We start from the raw sequence: 22,060 nt of genomic DNA on the forward strand, positions 1-22,060 counted from the left end.
CAGTGATCTTCTCCTCATCCTACTGTCAGTGACCTTCTCCTCATTCTACTCTCAGTGATCTTCTTGTCATCCTACTGTCAGTGACCTTCTCCTCATTCTACTCTCAGTGATCTTCTCCTCATCCTACTGTCAGTGACCTTCTCCTCATTCTACTCTCAGTGATCTTCTTGTCATCCTACTGTCAGTGACATTCTCCTCATTCTACCCTAGTGATCTTCTTCTCATCCTACTGTCAGTGACATTCTCCTCATTCTACCCTAGTGATCTTCTTCTCATCCTACTGTCAGTAACCTTCTCCTCATTCTACCCTAGTGATCTCCTCCTCATCCTACTGTCAGTGATCTTCTCCTCATCCTACTGTCAGTGACCTTCTCCTCATTCTACTCTCAGTGATCTTCTTGTCATCCTACTGTCAGTGACCTTCTCCTCATTCTACTCTCAGTGATCTTCTCCTCATCCTACTGTCAGTGACCTTCTCCTCATTCTACTCTCAGTGATCTTCTTGTCATCCTACTGTCAGTGACCTTCTCCTCATTCTACTCTCAGTGATCTTCTCCTCATCCTACTGTCAGTGACCTTCTCCTCATTCTACTCTCAGTGATCTTCTCCTCATCCTACTGTCAGTGACCTTCTCCTCATCCTACTCTCAGTGATCTCCTCCTCATCCTGCTGCAGCAGTTCTTCTCATAATCTCATTCTTTTCTCTGTGAGGCTTGGTTACCCACCCTCTGCATGTGTTTTGCCCCAAAGCCATTCCATGAGGCTGCCTACCTTGCTGATGACCGCCAGGACCTTCTCAGTGCTATTAATGAGTTCCTGGACTGCAGTGTGGTCCTGCCTCCTTCTGAGGTTATGGGGGAAGAATTGCTGCGCTCCGTTGCCCTGTTTCAGAGGGAAATGCTGAGGAGACGTCAGGGGCAAGAGAAGAAGGCTTTGGAGGAACCCAGTGATGCCCAGGACAAAGGTACAAATTGGGGTCATCTCCCACTTGACTGAATGGTTTGTCTGCCTCCCCCTGTTCTGGGACCTTATGTCTCATTCTCCCTGCCACCCATTTCTAGCCCTTCTGAAGAAAACTGCCCCAGACAGTGGAGGAGACGACGACCCCCTGCGCAGGACAGGCAAACCTTTTGGGGGGCTTATTCGTGATATCCAGCGACGTTACCCCAAATATGTCAGTGATTTCCGGGATGCCCTGGATGCGCAGTGTATGGCTGCCGTCATCTTCATTTACTTTGCTGCTCTCTCTCCGGCAATCACATTCGGTGGTCTCCTCGGTGAGTGAGCGCTCTCATTAGATTGGTACCTCCTTGCCACACACTCCAGTATTGTCTAACGCACACAATGTTCTCTCTGACCCACAGGTGAGAAGACGGGAGGTCTCATTGGAGTGTCCGAGTTAATAATCAGCACCTGTTTGCAGGGGGTCATATTTTGCCTGTTGGGGGCCCAGCCGCTGCTCATTGTGGGCTTTTCGGGGCCACTGCTGGTATTTGAGGAAGCCTTTTACACGGTAAGAATGGGTGGGAGGAGGGCAGAGACCCAAATACGCATGGGACACTTGACTAACTAAATGTCGCCCCCAGTTCTGCTCAGCTAATGGCATGGAGTACCTGGTGGGCCGAGTGTGGATTGGGTTCTGGCTGATAGCCATTGTGGTCAGTATGGTGGCCTGTGAGGGAAGCTTCCTGGTTCGCTTTGTTTCTCGATTCACCCAAGAAATCTTCTCAATTCTCATCTCCCTCATCTTCATCTACGAAACCTTCTTTAAACTCTTCAAGGTAATATCCCCACACCCCTCTTGTGTATATACCCTTGCTAGGGGGCAATGTCCCTGGATTTACTGCCCCCAGGGTCCCTCTCAATGTGTCTGTACCAGGGGCCTCATTTGCCTTATCTCAGAGGCTTCCATCTCACTGCAGGTCTTCCAGGAGCACCCTCTGACCAACTGCCGCTTCCAGAACTCCACCGACGACGAGGCCCTAAATGTAACCGAGACCCCTCTACAGAATGGAACGGAATCCACTGGCCCCATTCGTGTGACTGGGCAGCCAAACACTGCCCTCCTGTCTCTGGTGCTCATGGCCGGGACCTTCTTCATTGCTTTTTTCTTGCGCAAACTCAAGAACAGTAATTTCTTTCCAGGGAGGGTGAGTAGTTAGTAGTGAGTAGACAAACCTAGAACTTGGGGAGGTTTAGGGTTCCGGGGCAGGTCCTCAGGGCCATGTCTGGCCACGTGTACTCACGCCTGTACGCTACATGTGATACCTGGACACAAACATACAGTGACACAGAGGCAAACCTAGAACTTGGGGAGGTTTAGGGTTCCTGGGCAGGTTCTCAGGAGCATGTCTGGCCACGTGTACTCACGCCTGTACGTTACGTGTGATACCTGGACACAAACATACAGTGACACAGAGGCAAACCTAGAACTTGGGGAGGTTTAGGGTTCCTGGGCAGGTTCTCAGGAGCATGTCTGGCCACGTGTACTCACGCCTGTACGTTACGTGTGATACCTGGACACAAACATACAGTGACACAGAGGCAAACCTAGAACTTGGGGAGGTTTAGGGTTCCTGGGCAGGTTCTCAGGAGCATGTCTGGCCACGTGTACTCACGCCTGTACGTTACGTGTGATACCTGGACACAAACATACAGTGACACAGAGGCAAACCTAGAACTTGGGGAGGTTTAGGGTTCCTAGGCAGGTTCTCAGTGCCATGTGTTTTGCCCACAATGCATTTTGCCACCCCCAAGCTGTTGCCTGGATAGGGCCCCAGTACATAATGGAGATCAGCTCTCTTTTATTGGCTGTCGGGGCGGAGTTGCCAGACAGAGGCACATAGGGGGCAGTAGCCGCACCCACAGGAGTTGCTCCATGTTCTCCCCATGTTCCCAGGCGACGATACAGCTTCACCCCCCATTTCACCATCTTCATACTCTCCCCTTTCTTAGGTGCGTCGGACCATTGGAGATTTTGGGGTTCCCATTGCCATTCTCATTATGGTACTTGTGGACTTCAGCATCACTGACACCTATACTCAGGTAAGTGTTACTCAAGGCCCACTCTAGGCCTTCCAGCTGTAGGCAACTCACCTACAAACCCTCCCTCGTTGCTGTCACTTTGCAGAAGTTAAGTGTCCCCAGTGGCTTCAAGGTGACGTCACCAGAGAAACGAGGTTGGGTGATAAACCCACTGGGCTCCGAGGAGCCATTCCCAGTTTGGATGATGTTTGCCAGTGTCCTTCCCGCCTTGTTGGTCTACATCCTCATCTTCATGGAAACCCAGATTACCACGTGAGTTATAGTAGTCTTTGCACTGGTACTAAGGATACTGGTTATACTGGTGTTCATCTTCATAGCAACCCAGATCGTATGAGTAATACTAGTCTTTGTACTGGTACTGAGGATACTGGTACTGGGTAATGATACTGGTTCCGTTCCAGGCTGATTATCAGTAAGAAGGAGCGGATGTTGGTGAAGGGATCGGGGTTCCACCTGGATTTGCTGCTGATCGTTGCTATGGGGGGGATCAGCGCTCTCTTCGGGTTGCCATGGATGGCCGCCACTACTGTGCGCTCGGTGACCCACGCCAACGCTCTCACTGTTATGAGCAAAGCTGTGGCCCCCGGGGACAAACCAAAAATACAGGAGGTCAAAGAACAGAGAGTGACTGGTCTTCTGGTGGCCATCCTTGTGGGTAAGAACCTTCTCCCTGGGCCTCCCCCATCCCTCAGCCCCTGTGCCCATCCCTCAGCCTCTGTGCCCAACCCTCAGCCTCTGTGCCCATTCCATAACCTCTGTGCCCATCCCTCAGCCTCTGTGCCCAACCTTCAGCCTCTGTGCCCATCCCTCAGCCTCTGTGCCCATCCCTCAGCCTCTGTGCCCATCCCTCAGCCTCTGTGCCCATCCCTCAGCCTCTGTGCCCAACCCTCAGCCTCTGTGCCCATTCCATAACCTCTGTGCCCAACCCTCAGCCTCTGTGCCCATCCCTCAGCCTCTGTGCCCATCCCTCAGCCTCTGTGCCCATCCCTCAGCCTCTGTGCCCATCCCTCAGCCTCTGTGCCCAACCCTCAGCCTCTGTGCCCATCCCTCAGCCTCTGTGCCCATCCCTCAGCCTCTGTGCCCAACCCTCAGCCTCTGTGCCCATCCCTCAGCCTCTGTGCCCATTTCATAACCTCTGTGCCCATCCCTCAGCCTCTGTGCCCATCCCTCAGCCTCTGTGCCCATCCCTCAGCCTCTGTGCCCATTCCATAACCTCTGTGCCCATCCCTCAGCCTCTGTGCCCAACCCTCAGCCTCTGTGCCCAACCCTCAGCCTCTATGCCCATCCCTCAGCCTCTGTGCCCAACCCTCAGCCTCTGTGCCCATCCCTCAGCCTCTGTGCCCATCCCTCAGCCTCTGTGCCCAACCCTCAGCCTCTGTGCCCATTCCATAACCTCTGTGCCCAACCCTCAGCCTCTGTGCCCATCCCTCAGCCTCTGTGCCCAACCCTCAGCCTCTGTGCCCATTCCATAACCTCTGTGCCCATCCCTCAGACTCTGTACCCATCCCTCAGACTCTGTGCCCAACCCTCAGCCTCTGTGCCCATTCCATAACCTCTGTGCCCAACCCTCAGCCTCTGTGCCCAACCCTCAGACTCTGTGCCCATCCCTCAGCCTCTGTGCCCAACCCTCAGCCTCTGTGCCCATTCCATAACCTCTGTGCCCAACCCTCAGCCTCTGTGCCCAACCCTCAGACTCTGTGCCCATCCCTCAGACTCTGTGCCCAACCCTCAGCCTCTGTGCCCATTCCATAACCTCTGTGCCCATCCCTCAGACTCTGTACCCATCCCTCAGTCTCTCTCTGGTGATGTTGTTTCCCCACAATAACAATATAAGGATTTTCCCTATTCTCCTGCAGGTCTGTCCATAGTGATTGGGGACGTCCTGCGACAGATCCCATTGGCTGTTCTCTTTGGAATCTTTCTGTATATGGGAGTCACGTCGTTGAATGGGATCCAGTTCTATGAGAGATTCCAACTGCTCCTGAAACCCCCCAAGCACCACCCGGACGTCATGTATGTGAAGAAGGTAGGTCCTTGCTGGTCTGTTCCTGGGAGTCTCGGGGGTATCTTCCCAGCAGTGCCACAAAGTGCAGCAATGTCCAACATGGGTGTAACTCAGTAATATTGCCCTATTTGCCCCAGGTGCGGACCCTTCGGATGCATCTCTACACTGCTCTGCAACTTGTCTGTCTGGCAGTTCTGTGGGTCGTCATGTCTACGGCCGCGTCCCTGGCCTTCCCCTTCATCCTCATCCTCACCGTCCCCCTGCGCCTCTTCCTCCTCAGCCGGATATTCACTGAGCGGGAACTGAAATGCGTGAGTCCTCCATATTGCCTCCTTCCTCCTCCTGTAGCCCCTCCCACTGCCTCCTTCCTCCTCCTGTAGCCCCTCCCACTGCCTCCTTCCTCCTGCTGTAGCCCCTCCCATTGCCTCCTTCCTCCTGCTGTAGCCCCTCCCATTGCCTCCTTCCTCCTGCTGTAGCCCCTCCCATTGCCTCCTTCCTCCTCCTGTAGCCCCTCCCACTGCCTCCTTCCTCCTCCTGTAGCCCCTCCCACTGCCTCCTTCCTCCTCCTGTAGCCCCTCCCACTGCCTCCTTCCTCCTGCTGTAGCCCCTCCCATTGCCTCCTTCCTCCTGCTGTAGCCCCTCCCATTGCCTCCTTCCTCCTGCTGTAGCCCCTCCCATTGCCTCCTTCCTCCTCCTGTAGCCCCTCCCATTATCATCTTCCTCCTCCTCTAGCCCCTCCCATTGCCTTCTTCATCCTCCTCTAGCCCCTCCCATTGCCTCTTTCCTCCTCCTGTAGCCCCTCCCATTGCCTCCTTCCTCCTCCTGTAGCCCCTCCCATTGCCTCCTTCCTCTTCCTGTAGCCCCTCCCATTGCCTTCTTCCTCCTCCTCTAACCCCTCCCATTGCCTCCTTCCTCCTCCTGTAGCCCCTCCCATTATCATCTTCCTCCTCCTCTAGCCCCTCCCATTGCCTTCTTCCTCCTCCTCTAGCCCCTCCCATTGCCTCCTTCCTCCTCCTGTAGCCCCTCCCATTGCCTCCTTCCTCCTCCTGTAGCCCCTCCCATTGCCTCCTTCCTCCTCCTGTAGCCCCTCCCATTGCCTTCTTCCTCCTCCTCTAACCCCTCCCATTACCTCCTTCCTCCTGCTGTAGCCCCTCCCATTGCCTTCTTCATCCTCCTCTAGCCCCTCCCATTGCCTCCTTCCTCCTCCTGTAGCCCCTCCCATTGCCTCCTTCCTCCTCCTGTAGCCCCTCCCATTGCCTCCTTCCTCCTCCTGTAGCCCCTCCCATTGCCTTCTTCCTCCTCCTCTAACCCCTCCCATTACCTCCTTCCTCCTCCTGTAGCCCCTCCCATTGCCTCCTTCCTCCTCCTGTAGCCCCTCCCATTGCCTTCTTCCTCCTCTAACCCCTCCCATTGCCTCCTTCCTCCTCCTGTAGCCCCTCCCATTGCCTCCTTCCTCCTCCTGTAGCCCCTCCCATTGCCTTCTTCCTCCTCCTGTAGCCCCTCCCATTGCCTCCTTCCTCCTCCTCTAACCCCTTCCATTGCCTTCTTCCTTCTCCTCTAACCCCTCCCATTGCCGCCTTCCTCCTCCTGTAGCCCCTCCCATTGCCTTTTTCCTCCTCCTGTAACCCCTCCCATTGCCTTCCTCCTCCTCAAACCCCTCCCATTGCCTTCTTCCTCCTCCTCTAACCCCTCCCATTGCCTTCTTCCTCCGTCTGTAGCCCCTCCCATTATCTTCTTCCTCCATCTGTAGAATCTCTTTTACTGTAACCCCTCTCTATTCTCCATCTGTAGAATCTCTCCTACTGTAACCCCTCTCTATTCTCCATCTGTAGGATCTCTCTTACTGTAACCCCTCTCTATTCTCCATCTGTAGCCTCTCTCCTACTGTAACCCCTCTCTATTCTCCATCTGTAGGATCTCTCCTACTGTAACCCCTCTCTATTCTCCATCTGTAGGATCTCTCCTACTGTAACCCCTCTCTATTCTCCATCTGTAGCCTCTCTCCTACTGTAACCCCTCTGTATTCTCCATCTGTAGGATCTCTCCTACTGTAACCCCTCTCTATTCTCCATCTGTAGCCTCTCTCCTACTGTAACCCCTCTCTATTCTCCATCTGTATCTTCTCTCCTACTGTAACCCCTCTCTATTCTCCATCTGTAGGATCTCTCCTACTGTAACCCCTCTCTATTCTCCATCTGTAGGATCTCTCCTACTGTAACCCCTCTCTATTCTCCATCTGTAGGATCTCTCCTACTGTAACCCCTCTCTATTCTCCATCTGTAGGATCTCTCCTACTGTAACCCCTCTCTATTCTCCATCTGTAGGATCTCTCCTACTGTAACCCCTCTCTATTCTCCATCTGTAGCCTCTCTCCTACTGTAACCCCTCTCTATTCTCCATCTGTAGAATCTCTCCTACTGTAACCCCTCTCTATTCTCCATCTGTAGAATCTCTCCTACTGTAACCCCTCTCTATTCTCCATCTGTAGAATCTCTCCTACTGTAACCCCTCTCTATTCTCCATCTGTAGAATCTCTCCTACTGTAACCCCTCTCTATTCTCCATCTGTAGCCTCTCTCCTACTGTAACCCCTCTCTATTCTCCATCTGTAGAATCTCTCCTACTGTAACCCCTCTCTATTCTCCATCTGTAGAATCTCTCCTACTGTAACCCCTCTCTATTCTCCATCTGTAGGATCTCTCCTACTGTAACCCCTCTCTATTCTCCATCTGTATCTTCTCTCCTACTGTAACCCCTCTCTATTCTCCATCTGTAGGATCTCTCCTACTGTAACCACTCTCTATTCTCCATCTGTATCTTCTCTCCTACTGTAACCCCTCTCTATTCTCCATCTGTAGCCTCTCTCCTACTGTAACCCCTCTCTATTCTCCATCTGTATCTTCTCTCCTACTGTAACCCCTCTCTATTCTCCATCTGTAGAATCTCTCCTACTTTAACCCCTCTCTATTCTCTTCTGTAGCCTCTCTCCTACTGTAACCCCTCTCTATTCTCCATCGGTATCTTCTCTCCTACTGTAACCCCTCTCTATTCTCCATCTGTAGCCTCTCTCCTACTGTAACCCCCTCTCTATTCTCCATCTGTATCTTCTCTCCTACTGTAACCCCTCTCTATTCTCCATCTGTAGAATCTCTCCTACTGTAACCTCTCTCTATTCTCCATCTGTAGCCTCTCTCTTTCTGTAACCCCTCTCTATTCTCCATCTGTATCGTCTCTCTTACTGTAACCACTCTCTATTCTCCATCTGTAGGATCTCTCCTACTGTAACCCCTCTCTCTTCTCCATCTGTAGAATCTCTCCTACTGTAACCCCTCTCTATTCTCCATTTGTATCTTTTCTCCTACTGTAACCCCTCTCTATTCTCCATCTGTAGAATCTCTCCTACTGTAACCCCTCTCTATTCTCCATCTGTAGCCTCTCTCTTTCTGTAACCCCTCTCTATTCTCCATCTGTAGCCTCTCTCCTACTGTAACCCCTCTCTATTCTCCATCTGTAGCCTCTCTCCTACTGTAACCCCTCTCTATTCTCCATCTGTATCTTTTCTCCTACTGTAACCCCTCTCTATTCTCCATCTGTAGCCCCTCTCCTACTGTAACCCCTCTCTATTCTCCATCTGTAGCCTCTCTCCTACTGTAACCCCTCTCTATTCTCCATCTGTATCTTCTCTCCTACTGTAACCCCTCTCTATTCTCCATCTGTATCTTCTCTCTTACTGTAACCCCTCTCTATTCTCCATCTGTAGCCTCTCTCCTACTGTAACCCCTCTCTATTCACCATCTGTAGAATCTCTCCTACTGTAACCCCTTTCTATTCTCCATCTGTAGAATCTCTCCTACTGTAACCCCTTTCTATTCTCCATCTGTAGAATCTCTCCTACTGTAACCCCTCTCTATTCTCCATCTGTAGAATCTCTCCTACTGTAACCCCTTTCTATTCTCCATATGTAGGATCTCTCCTACTGTAACCCCTCTCTATTCTCCATCTGTAGCCTCTCTCCTACTGTAACCCCTCTCTATTCTCCATCTGTAGGATCTCTCCTACTGTAACCCCTCTCTATTCTCCACCTGTAGGATCTCTCCTACTGTAACCCCTCTCTATTCTCCATCTGTAGGATCTCTCCTACAGTAACCCCTCTCTATTCTCCATCTGTAGGATCTCTCCTACTGTAACCCGTCTCTATTCTCCATCTGTAGGATCTCTCCTACTGTAACCCCTCTCTATTCTCCTTCTGTAGGATCTCTCCTACTGTAACCCCTCTCTATTCTCCATCTGTAGGATCTCTCCTACTGTAACCCCTCTCTATTCTCCATCTGTAGGATCTCTCCTACTGTAAACCCTCTCTATTCTTCATCTGTAGGATCTCTCCTACTGTAACCCCTCTCTATTCTCCATCTGTAGCCTCTCTCCTACTGTAACCCCTCTCTATTCTCCATCTGTAGCCTATCTCCTACTGTAACCCCTCTCTATTCTCCATCTGTATCGTCTCTCCTACTGTAACCCCTCTCTATTCTCCATCTGTAGCCTCTCTCTTACTGTAACCCCTCTCTATTCTCCATCTGTAGAATCTCTCCTACTGTAACCCCTCTCTATTCTCCATCTGTAGCGTCTCTCCTACTGTAACCCCTCTCTATTCTCCATCTGTAGAATCTCTCCTACTGTAACCCCTCTCTATTCTCCATCTGTAGAATCTCTCCTACTGTAACCCCTCTCTATTCTCCATCTGTAGGATCTCTCCTACTGTAACCCCTCTCTATTCTCCATCTGTAGCCTCTCTCCTACTGTAACCCCTCTCTATTCTCCATCTGTAGGATCTCTCCTACTGTAACCCCTCTCTATTCTCCATCTGTAGCCTCTCTCCTACTGTAACCCCTCTCTATTCTCCATCTGTAGGATCTCTCCTACTGTAACCCCTCTCTATTCTCCATCTGTAGCCTCTCTCCTACTGTAACCCCTCTCTATTCTCCATCTGTAGAATCTCTCCTACTGTAACCCCTCTCTATTCTCCATCTGTAGAATCTCTCCTACTGTAACCCCTCTCTATTCTCCATCTGTAGAATCTCTCCTACTGTAACCCCTCTCTATTCTCCATCTGTAGAATCTCTCCTACTGTAACCCCTCTCTATTCTCCATCTGTAGCCTCTCTCCTACTGTAACCCCTCTCTATTCTCCATCTGTAGAATCTCTCCTACTGTAACCCCTCTCTATTCTCCATCTGTAGAATCTCTCCTACTGTAACCCCTCTCTATTCTCCATCTGTAGGATCTCTCCTACTGTAACCCCTCTCTATTCTCCATCTGTATCTTCTCTCCTACTGTAACCCCTCTCTATTCTCCATCTGTAGGATCTCTCCTACTGTAACCACTCTCTATTCTCCATCTGTATCTTCTCTCCTACTGTAACCCCTCTCTATTCTCCATCTGTAGCCTCTCTCCTACTGTAACCCCTCTCTATTCTCCATCTGTATCTTCTCTCCTACTGTAACCCCTCTCTATTCTCCATCTGTAGAATCTCTCCTACTTTAACCCCTCTCTATTCTCTTCTGTAGCCTCTCTCCTACTGTAACCCTCTCTATTCTCCATCGGTATCTTCTCTCCTACTGTAACCCCTCTCTATTCTCCATCTGTAGCCTCTCTCCTACTGTAACCCCCTCTCTATTCTCCATCTGTATCTTCTCTCCTACTGTAACCCCTCTCTATTCTCCATCTGTAGAATCTCTCCTACTGTAACCTCTCTCTATTCTCCATCTGTAGCCTCTCTCTTTCTGTAACCCCTCTCTATTCTCCATCTGTATCGTCTCTCTTACTGTAACCACTCTCTATTCTCCATCTGTAGGATCTCTCCTACTGTAACCCCTCTCTCTTCTCCATCTGTAGAATCTCTCCTACTGTAACCCCTCTCTATTCTCCATTTGTATCTTTTCTCCTACTGTAACCCCTCTCTATTCTCCATCTGTAGAATCTCTCCTACTGTAACCCCTCTCTATTCTCCATCTGTAGCCTCTCTCTTTCTGTAACCCCTCTCTATTCTCCATCTGTAGCCTCTCTCCTACTGTAACCCCTCTCTATTCTCCATCTGTAGCCTCTCTCCTACTGTAACCCCTCTCTATTCTCCATCTGTAGAATCTCTCCTACTGTAACCCCTTTCTATTCTCCATATGTAGGATCTCTCCTACTGTAACCCCTCTCTATTCTCCATCTGTAGCCTCTCTCCTACTGTAACCCCTCTCTATTCTCCATCTGTAGGATCTCTCCTACTGTAACCCCTCTCTATTCTCCACCTGTAGGATCTCTCCTACTGTAACCCCTCTCTATTCTCCATCTGTAGGATCTCTCCTACAGTAACCCCTCTCTATTCTCCATCTGTAGGATCTCTCCTACTGTAACCCGTCTCTATTCTCCATCTGTAGGATCTCTCCTACTGTAACCCCTCTCTATTCTCCTTCTGTAGGATCTCTAGTACTGTAAGCCCTCTCTATTCTCCATCTGTAGGATCTCTCCTACTGTAACCCCTCTCTATTCTCCATCTGTAGGATCTCTCCTACTGTAAACCCTCTCTATTCTTCATCTGTAGAATCTCTCCTACTGTAACCCCTCTCTATTCTCCATCTGTAGCCTATCTCCTACTGTAACCCCTCTCTATTCTCCATCTGTAGCCTCTCTCCTACTGTAACCCCTCTCTATTCTCCATCTGTAGCCTATCTCCTACTGTAACCCCTCTCTATTCTCCATCTGTAGAATCTCTCCTACTGTAACCCCTCTCTATTCTCCATCTGTAGCCTCTCTCCTACTGTAACCCCTCTCTATTCTCCATCTGTATCGTCTCTCCTACTGTAACCCCTCTCTATTCTCCATCTGTAGCCTCTCTCTTACTGTAACCCCTCTCTATTCTCCATCTGTAGAATCTCTCCTACTGTAACCCCTCTCTATTCTCCATCTGTAGCGTCTCTCCTACTGTAACCCCTCTCTATTCTCCATCTGTAGAATCTCTCCTACTGTAACCCCTCTCTATTCTCCATCTGTAGAATCTCTCCTACTGTAACCCCTCTCTATTCTCCATCTGTAGGATCTCTCCTACTGTAACCACTCTCTATTCTCCATCTGTATCTTCTCTCCTACTGTAACCCCTCTCTATTCTCCATCTGTAGCCTCTCTCCTACTGTAACCCTCTCTATTCTCCATCTGTATCTTCTCTCCTACTGTAACCCTCTCTATTCTCCATCTGTATCTTCTCTCCTACTGTAACCCCTCTCTGTTCTCCATCTGTAGGATCTCTCCTACAGTAACCCCTCTCTGTTCTCCATCTGTAGGATCTCTCCTACTGTAACCCCTCTCTGTTCTCCATCTGTAGGATCTCTCCTACTGTAACCCCTCTCTATTCTCCATCTGTAGGATCTCTTCTACTGTAACCCCTCTCTATTCTCCATCTGTAGGATCTCTCCTACTGTAACCCCTCTCTATTCTCCATCTGTAGCCTCTCTCCTACTGTAACCCCTCTCTATTCTCCATCTGTAGGATCTCTCCTACTGTAACCCCTCTCTATTCTCCATCTTTAGAATCTCTCCTGCTGTAACCCCTCTCTATTCTCCATCTTTAGAATCTCTCCTACTGTAACCCCTCTCTATTCTCCATCTCTAGCCTCTCTCCTACTGCAACCCCTCTCTATTCTCCATCTGTAGGATCTCTCCTACTGTAACCCCTCTCTATTCTCCATCTGTAGCCTCTTTCCTACTGTAACCCCTCTCTATTCTCCATCTGTAGGATCTCTCCTACTGTAACCCCTCTCTATTCTCCATCTGTAGAATCTCTCCTACTGTAACCCCTCTCTATTCTCCATTTGTATCTTTTCTCCTACTGTAACCCCTCTCTATTCTCCATCTGTAGCCCCTCTCCTACTGTAACCCCTCTCTGTTCTCCATCTGTAGCCCCTCTCCTACTGTAACCCCTCTCTATTCTCCATCTGTAGCCTCTCTCCTACTGTAACCCCTCTCTATTCTCCATCTGTAGCCTCTCTCCTACTGTAACCCCTCTCTATTCTCCATCTGTACAATCTCTCCTACTGTAACCCCTCTCTATTCTCCATCTGTAGGATCTCTCCTACTGTAACCCCTCTCTATTCTCCATCTGTAGGATCTCTCCTACTGTAACCCCTCTCTATTCTCCATCTGTAGGATCTCTCCTACTGTAACCTCTCTCTATTCTCCATCTTAGAATCTCTCCTACTGTAACTCCTCTCTATTCTCCATCTGTAGCCTCTCTCCTACTGTAACCCCTCTCTATTCTCCATCTGTAGGATCTCTCCTACTGTAACCCCTCTCTATTCTCCATCTTTAGAATCTCTCCTACTGTAACCCCTCTCTATTCTCCATCTGTAGCCTCTTTCCTACTGTAACCCCTCTCTATTCTCCATCTGTAGGATCTCTCCTACTGTAACCTCCTCTCTATTCTCCACCTGTAGCCTCTCTCCTACTGTAACCCCTCTCTATTCTCCATCTGTAGGATCTCTCCTACTGTAACCCCTCTCTATTCTCCATCTGTAGCCTCTCTCCTACTGTAACCCCTCTCTATTCTCCATCTGTAGGATCTCTCCTACTGTAACCCCTCTCTATTCTCCATCTTTAGAATCTCTCCTACTGTAACCCCTCTCTATTCTCCATCTGTAGCCTCTTTCCTACTGTAACCCCTCTCTATTCTCCATCTGTAGGATCTCTCCTACTGTAACCTCCTCTCTATTCTCCACCTGTAGCCTCTCTCCTACTGTAACCCCTCTCTATTCTCCATCTGTAGTCTCTTTCCTACTGTAACCCCTCTCTATTCTCCATCTGTAGGATCTCTCCTACTGTAACCCCTCTCTATTCTCCATCTGTAGAATCTCTCCTACTGTAACCCCTCTCTATTCTCCATTTGTATCTTTTCTCCTACTGTAACCCCTCTCTATTCTCCATCTGTAGCCCCTCTCCTACTGTAACCCCTCTCTGTTCTCCATCTGTAGCCCCTCTCCTACTGTAACCCCTCTCTATTCTCCATCTGTAGCCTCTCTCCTACTGTAACCCCTCTCTATTCTCCATCTGTAGCCTCTCTCCTACTGTAACCCCTCTCTATTCTCCATCTGTACAATCTCTCCTACTGTAACCCCTCTCTATTCTCCATCTGTAGGATCTCTCCTACTGTAACCCCTCTCTATTCTCCATCTGTAGGATCTCTCCTACTGTAACCCCTCTCTATTCTCCATCTGTAGGATCTCTCCTACTGTAACCTCTCTCTATTCTCCATCTTTAGAATCTCTCCTACTGTAACTCCTCTCTATTCTCCATCTGTAGCCTCTCTCCTACTGTAACCCCTCTCTATTCTCCATCTGTAGGATCTCTCCTACTGTAACCCCTCTCTATTCTCCATCTTTAGAATCTCTCCTACTGTAACCCCTCTCTATTCTCCATCTGTAGCCTCTTTCCTACTGTAACCCCTCTCTATTCTCCATCTGTAGGATCTCTCCTACTGTAACCTCCTCTCTATTCTCACCTGTAGCCTCTCTCCTACTGTAACCCCTCTCTATTCTCCATCTGTAGGATCTCTCCTACTGTAACCCCTCTCTATTCTCCATCTGTAGCCTCTCTCCTACTGTAACCCCTCTCTATTCTCCATCTGTAGGATCTCTCCTACTGTAACCCCTCTCTATTCTCCATCTTTAGAATCTCTCCTACTGTAACCCCTCTCTATTCTCCATCTGTAGCCTCTTTCCTACTGTAACCCCTCTCTATTCTCCATCTGTAGGATCTCTCCTACTGTAACCTCCTCTCTATTCTCCACCTGTAGCCTCTCTCCTACTGTAACCCCTCTCTATTCTCCATCTGTAGCCTCTTTCCTACTGTAACCCCTCTCTATTCTCCATCTGTAGGATCTCTCCTACTGTAACCCCTCTCTATTCTCCATCTGTAGAATCTCTCCTACTGTAAACCCCTCTCTATTCTCCATTTGTATCTTTTCTCCTACTGTAACCCCTCTCTATTCTCCATCTGTAGCCCCTCTCCTACTGTAACCCCTCTCTGTTCTCCATCTGTAGCCCCTCTCCTACTGTAACCCCTCTCTATTCTCCATCTGTAGCCTCTTCTCCTACTGTAACCCCTCTCTATTCTCCATCTGTAGCCTCTCTCCTACTGTAACCCCTCTCTATTCTCCATCTGTACAATCTCTCCTACTGTAACCCCTCTCTATTCTCCATCTGTAGGATCTCTCCTACTGTAACCCCTCTCTATTCTCCATCTGTAGGATCTCTCCTACTGTAACCCCTCTCTATTCTCCATCTGTAGGATCTCTCCTACTGTAACCCCTCTCTATTCTCCATCTGTAGCCTCTCTCCTACTGTAACCCCTCTCTATTCTCCATCTGTACAATCTCTCCTACTGTAACCCCTCTCTATTCTCCATCTGTAGGATCTCTCCTACTGTAACCCCTCTCTATTCTCCATCTGTAGGATCTCTCCTACTGTAACCCCCTCTCTATTCTCCATCTGTAGGATCTCTCCTACTGTAACCTCTCTCTATTCTCCATCTTTAGAATCTCTCCTACTGTAACTCCTCTCTATTCTCCATCTGTAGCCTCTCTCCTACTGTAACCCCTCTCTATTCTCCATCTGTACAATCTCTCCTACTGTAACCCCTCTCTATTCTCCATCTGTAGGATCTCTCCTACTGTAACCCCTCTCTATTCTCCATCTGTAGGATCTCTCCTACTGTAACCCCTCTCTATTCTCCATCTTTAGAATCTCTCCTACTGTAACCCCTCTCTATTCTCCATCTGTAGCCTCTTTCCTACTGTAACCCCTCTCTATTCTCCATCTGTAGGATCTCTCCTACTGTAACCTCCTCTCTATTCTCCACCTGTAGCCTCTCTCCTACTGTAACCCCTCTCTATTCTCCATCTGTAGGATCTCTCCTACTGTAACCCCTCTCTATTCTCCATCTGTAGCCTCTCTCCTACTGTAACCCCTCTCTATTCTCCATCTGTAGGATCTCTCCTACTGTAACCCCTCTCTATTCTCCATCTTTAGAATCTCTCCTACTGTAACCCCTCTCTATTCTCCATCTGTAGCCTCTTTCCTACTGTAACCCCTCTCTATTCTCCATCTGTAGGATCTCTCCTACTGTAACCCCTCTCTATTCTCCATCTGTAGGATCTCTCCTACTGTAACCCCTCTCTATTCTCCATCTGTATCTTCTCTCCTACTGTAACCCCTCTCTATTCTCCATCTGTAGAATCTCTCCTACTGTAACCCCTCTCTATTCTCCATCTGTAGCCTCTCTCCTACTGTAACCCCTCTCTATTCTCCATCTGTAGGATCTCTCCTACTGTAACCCCTCTCTATTCTCCATCTGTAGGATCTCTCCTACTGTAACCCCTCTCTATTCTCCATCTGTAGCCTTTCTCCTACTGTAACCCCTCTCTATTCTCCATCTGTAGCCTCTCTCCTACTGTAACCCCTCTATTCTCCATCTGTAGCCTCTCTCCTACTGTAACCCCTCTCTATTCTGTTCTCCTTTGCTCACCTGTGTTGGTGTCCCTCTCTTTGCAGCTTGATGCCGATGAGGTACAACCAATATTTGATGAACAGGAGGGTGTGGATGAGTACAATGAAATGCCAATGCCAGTATAAAGCCAATTTTGCCACTTGGGATAAGACCACACAGATCTGGGGGACATGGAAACTGCCCTAATACCGATATTCCTCTTGTCCTATATAGAACTTGTGCTGGAGAAGATCCTTTTGGGGGGCAGATCTTCAGAATGACATTTCAAGGGATGGGGAGGGGGTTGCTGCCCTGAACTTGTATAAAATGCTCCTGTAATTGGGAGTCAGGTGACTTAGATGCTTGTACAAACTGACTGGGGGTCCAAACTGGGGGCTTGGACTATAGTAACACCAGATCTTAGGCCCCTAGAACCTCTTGACACATGGTTTGGGACAAAGGGCACTCACACTGTCTGCTAGGGGCCATATTGAGTAATGTCCGACTGTTGCTCTAACAAGAGAGGGAACCATGACTGCTATTCCAGGTGCCAGTGCTTTGCTAATCATGAGTGACCAGAATTCTAACCTATCCAATTGGACAGAGGAGAAGATACACCTCAAGCAGGATGTGAAATGATGATTTGTGTATGTAAAGAAGGTGGAAGCTCATCCCTTGCTCGGGGTAGGGATTACTGCCAGGCTCCTCTGGTACCTCAGGGCAAAGGGAAGGCACTTTCTGCTACTTTGCTCCTGAAAAGACGAGGAAGGGTTTCATACCCCACCTACTAGGCCAAGCTAGACGTCTGCTATGGGTCCTCAGGTGAAAGTATAGGATTATCCCTCAACAGAAGAAGGTTGATGAGTCTTAGGTCTTTAATCCTTAGCAAGTAGAGGCAGAGGTCTGTTACTGCAAGAGGTAACATGGAGCTGCTCCTCAGTGCTGGGCAGTACTGGTCTCATTTGCATTGATAGCATCAAGTAAAGGTCTGTTACACCCCAAACGTTTATGGTCTATTGTACTTGGGTAAACAAAGTGGGGATCTGTTACTCCGCTATAGTGAATAATACTGACTATTAGTATTAATTAATTAGTATTAGTATTGACTCTTAGCAAGACATGGTAACAGTCTGGTACTACCTCCAAAAGGTAATGGTCATTGTAACTTCAGCAAGGCAAGGTAGAAGTTTGCTACTGGTTCTGAAGGGAACGTAATGGTCATTGATACTCCAGTATGGGAAGGGAGGGTTTATTACTGCTTCTGGGAGGGAAATGGCCACTGATACTCCAGTATGGGAAGGGAGGGTTTGTTACTGCTTCTGGGAAGGTAATGGCCTCTGATACTCCAGTATGGGAAGGGAGGGTTTATTACTGCTTCTGGGAGGGAAATGGCCACTGATACTCCAGTATGGGAAGGTAGGGTTTGTTACTGCTTCTGGGAGGGAAATGGCCACTGATACTCCAGTATGGGAAGGTAGGGTTTGTTACTGCTTCTGGGAAGGTAATGGCCACTGATACTCCAGTATGGGAAGGTAGGGTTTGTTACTGCTTCTGGGAGGGAAATGGCCACTGATACTCCAGTATGGGAAGGGAGGGTTTGTTACTGCTTCTGGGAATGTAATGGCCACTGATACTCCAGTATGGGAAGGGAGGGTTTGTTACTGCTTCTGGGAGGGAAATGGCCACTGATACTCCAGTATGGGAAGGGAGGGTTTGTTACTGCTTCTGGGAGGGAAATGGCCACTGATACTCCAGTATGGGAAGGTAGGGTTTGTTACTGCTTCTGGGAGGGTAATGGCCACTGATACTCCAGTATGGGAAGGGAGGGTTTGTTACTGCTTCTGGGAAGGTAATGGCCACTGATACTCCAGTATGGGAAGGGAGGGTTTGTTACTGCTTCTGGGAAGGTAATGGCCACTGATACTCCAGTATGGGAAGGGAGGGTTTGTTACTGCTTCTGGGAAGGTAATGGCCACTGATACTCCAGTATGGGAAGGTAGGGTTTGTTACTGCTTCTGGGAAGGTAATGGCCACTGATACTCCAGTATGGGAAGGTAGGGTTTGTTACTGCTTCTGGGAATGTAATGGCCACTGATACTCCAGTATGGGAAGGTAGGGTTTGTTACTGCTTCTGGGAATGTTAATCCCTCTGATACTCCAGTATGGGAGGGTAATGGCCACTGATACTCCAGTATGGGAAGGTAGGGTTTGTTACTGCTTCTGGGAATGTTAATCCCTCTGATACTCCAGTATGGGAGGGTAATGGCCACTGATACTCCAGTATGGGAAGGTAGGGTTTGTTACTGCTTCTGGGAAGGTAATGGCCACTGATACTCCAGTATGGGAAGGTAGGGTTTGTTACTGCTTCTGGGAAGGTAATGGCCACTGATACTCCAGTATGGGAAGGTAGGGTTTGTTACTGCTTCTGGGAATGTAATGGCCACTGATACTCCAGTATGGGAAGGGAGGGTTTGTTACTGCTTCTGGGAATGTAATGGCCACTGATACTCCAGTATGGGAAGGTAGGGTTTGTTACTGCTTCTGGGAATGTAATGGCCACTGATACTCCAGTATGGGAAGGGAGGGTTTGTTACTGCTTCTGGGAAGGTAATGGCCACTGATACTCCAGTATGGGAAGGGAGGGTTTGTTACTGCTTCTGGGAAGGTAATGGCCACTGATACTCCAGTAACAAAGGAAAAGCAAAGGGTTTTTACCTCTCCTCAGGGGAAGAAATGACAGAAGAGAATGTGCAGGTCCGTTGGTTTCCCAAAGAGAGACAGAGTAATGTTACTGCCCCCTCAATAGACCGTAGGACTCGTGTCCCCCATGATAAGTACTAGACTCCTTTTGGTTAAGGTAATGTCTGTGTCTGATACTCTCTCCTGTAAGCCCCGCCCCCTGAGCAATAGTAGCGGTCTGTTACTCCCCCCTGTAGTAAGCGCTGTGTATTCATTCCCCCCCCGGGAAGACTTTCCCTAGCAACACAGTTAATGCTGCTCCAGAGAAGGCTTGTTACCCCTCCGCAACAATGGGCTCAGAGCATTTATTTATGACTTGGGTACTTAGTATTAATGTAAATTGCAGTATTTTATTTACCAAAGAATAAATATGTATAAACATATTAACACCTGACCCGGCTACTTATGGTTTGTCTCAAACCCCATTCCCTTTACTCTGTCACTTCCGACTACAGACACCGTTCCCGCAGTCTGTCCCTAGCAACCAAAAGCGCCAACCTCCATCTTGCACATATGGACCAACCAGGGAATCTCTTGCTCCAGGACTTGTCTAATGGGACCCAAGGAATCCATTGTTCCATGACTTGCTCTAATGGGACCCAAGGAATCCATTGTTCCATGACTTGCTCTAATGGGATCCAATGAATCCATGGTTCCATGACTTGCTCTAATGGGATCCAAGGAATCCATTGTTCCATGACTTGCTCTAATGGGATCCAAGGAATCCATTGTTCCATGACTTGCTCTAAGGGGATCCAAGGAATCCATGGTTCCATGACTTGCTCTAATGGGATCCAATGAATCCATGGTTCCATGACTTGCTCTAATGGGATCCAAGGAATCCATTGTTCCATGACTTGCTCTAATGGGATCCAAGGAATCCATTGTTCCATGACTTGCTCTTATGGGATCCAAGGAATCCATTGTTCCATGACTTGCTCTAATGGGATCCAATGAATCCATGGTTCCATGACTTGCTCTAATGGGATCCAAGGAATCCATTGTTCCATGACTTGCTCTAATGGGATCCAAGGAATCCATTGTTCCATGACTTGCTCTTATGGGATCCAAGGAATCCATTGTTCCATGACTTGCTCTAATGGGATCCAAGGAATCCATTGTTCCATGACTTGCTCTAATGGGATCCAAGGAATCCATTGTTCCATGACTTGCTCTTATGGGATCCTTATGGGATCCAAGGAATCCATGGTTCCCTGACTTGCTCTAATAGGATCCAAGGAATCCATTGTTCCATGACTTGCTCTAAGGGGATCCAAGGAATCCATGGTTCCATGACTTGCTCTTATGGGATCCAAGGAATCCATTGTTCCATGACTTGCTCTAATGGTATCCAAGGAATCCATGGTTCCATGACTTGCTCTTATGGGATCCAAGGAATCCAATGTTCCATGACTTGCTCTTATGGGATCCAAGGAATCCATTGTTCCATGACTTTCTCTAATGGTATCCAAGGAACCCATGGTTCCATGACTTGCTCTTATGGGATCCAAGGAATCCATTGTTCCATGACTTGCTCTTATGGGATCCAAGGAATCCATTGTTCCATGACTTGCTCTTATGGGATCCAAGGAATCCATTGTTCCATGACTTGCTCTAATGGTATCCAAGGAATCCATGGTTCCATGACTTGCTCTAATGGGACCCAAGGAACCCATGGTTCCATGACTTGCTCTTATGGGATCCAAGGAATCCATTGTTCCATGACTTGCTCTAATGGGACCCAAGGAATCCATTGTTCCATGACTTGCTCTAATGGTATCCAAGGAATCCATGGTTCCATGACTTGCTCTAATGGGACCCAAGGAATCCATGGTTCCATGACTTGCTCTAATGGGACCCAAGGAACCCATGGTTCCATGACTTGCTCTTATGGGATCCAAGGAATCCATTGTTCTATGACTTGCTCTAATGGGACCCAAGGAATCCATGGTTCCATGACTTGCTCTTATGGGATCCAAGAAATCCATGGTTCCACGACTTGCTCTTATGGGATCCAATGAATCCAATGTTCCATGACTTGCTCTTATGGGATCCAAGGAATCCATTGTTCCATGACTTGCTCTAATGGTATCCAAGAAATCCATGGTTCCATGACTTGCTCTTTTGCGATCCAAGGAATCCATGGTTCCATGACTTGCTCTAATGGGACCCAAGGAACCCATGGTTCCATGACTTGCTCTTATGGGATCCAAGGAATCCATTGTTCTATGACTTGCTCTAATGGGACCCAAGGAATCCATGGTTCCATGACTTGCTCTTATGGGATCCAAGAAATCCATGGTTCCACGACTTGCTCTTATGGGATCCAATGAATCCAATGTTCCATGACTTGCTCTTATGGGATCCAAGGAATCCATTGTTCCATGACTTGCTCTAATGGTATCCAAGAAATCCATGGTTCCATGACTTGCTCTTTTGCGATCCAAGGAATCCATGGTTCCATGACTTGCTCTAATGGTATCCAAGGAATCCATTGTTCCATGACTTGCTCTAATGGGATCCAAGGAATCCATAGTTCCATGACTTGCTCTAATTGGATCCAAGGAATCCATTGTTCCATGACTTGCTCTTATGGGACACAAGGAATCCATGGTTCCATGACTTGCTCTAATGGGATCCAAGGAATCCATGGTTCCATGACTTGCTCTAATGGGACCCAAGGAATCCATGGTTCCATGACTTGCTCTTATGGGATCCAAGGAATCCATGGTTCCATGACTTGCTGTAATGGGA

General features: G+C 48.6%; 1 protein-coding gene and 1 long non-coding RNA gene across 4 annotated transcripts in view; both read left to right on the forward strand.

Moving 5' to 3' along the window:
* slc4a2 (solute carrier family 4 member 2) overlaps positions 1 to 17,570 on the forward strand; it is an 88,974-nt gene extending 71,404 nt beyond the window's left edge. For all 3 annotated transcript variants that reach the window (XM_031903618.1, XM_031903617.1, XM_031903619.1), the window contains 11 exons: positions 751 to 964; positions 1,062 to 1,277; positions 1,365 to 1,513; positions 1,587 to 1,781; positions 1,923 to 2,150; positions 2,956 to 3,045; positions 3,131 to 3,297; positions 3,447 to 3,700; positions 4,902 to 5,071; positions 5,188 to 5,361; positions 16,633 to 17,570. In XM_031903618.1, coding sequence (XP_031759478.1) covers positions 751 to 964; positions 1,062 to 1,277; positions 1,365 to 1,513; positions 1,587 to 1,781; positions 1,923 to 2,150; positions 2,956 to 3,045; positions 3,131 to 3,297; positions 3,447 to 3,700; positions 4,902 to 5,071; positions 5,188 to 5,361; positions 16,633 to 16,713 — 1,938 coding nt within the window. In that variant the 3' untranslated portion in view covers positions 16,714 to 17,570. The remainder of the gene's footprint in view (positions 1 to 750; positions 965 to 1,061; positions 1,278 to 1,364; positions 1,514 to 1,586; positions 1,782 to 1,922; positions 2,151 to 2,955; positions 3,046 to 3,130; positions 3,298 to 3,446; positions 3,701 to 4,901; positions 5,072 to 5,187; positions 5,362 to 16,632) is intronic.
* Positions 17,571 to 17,903: 333 nt separating this feature from the next.
* LOC116411487 lies at positions 17,904 to 19,698 on the forward strand. Its single transcript, XR_004223129.1, has 2 exons — positions 17,904 to 18,737; positions 18,885 to 19,698. It is a non-coding gene; the product is annotated as an uncharacterized LOC116411487 (long non-coding RNA).
* The last annotated feature ends 2,362 nt before the right edge of the window (positions 19,699 to 22,060 follow it).

The sequence above is a fragment of the Xenopus tropicalis genome, chromosome 6 (assembly GCF_000004195.4).
Source record: "Xenopus tropicalis strain Nigerian chromosome 6, UCB_Xtro_10.0, whole genome shotgun sequence".
In the NCBI taxonomy this organism is placed as follows: Eukaryota; Metazoa; Chordata; class Amphibia; order Anura; family Pipidae; genus Xenopus; species Xenopus tropicalis.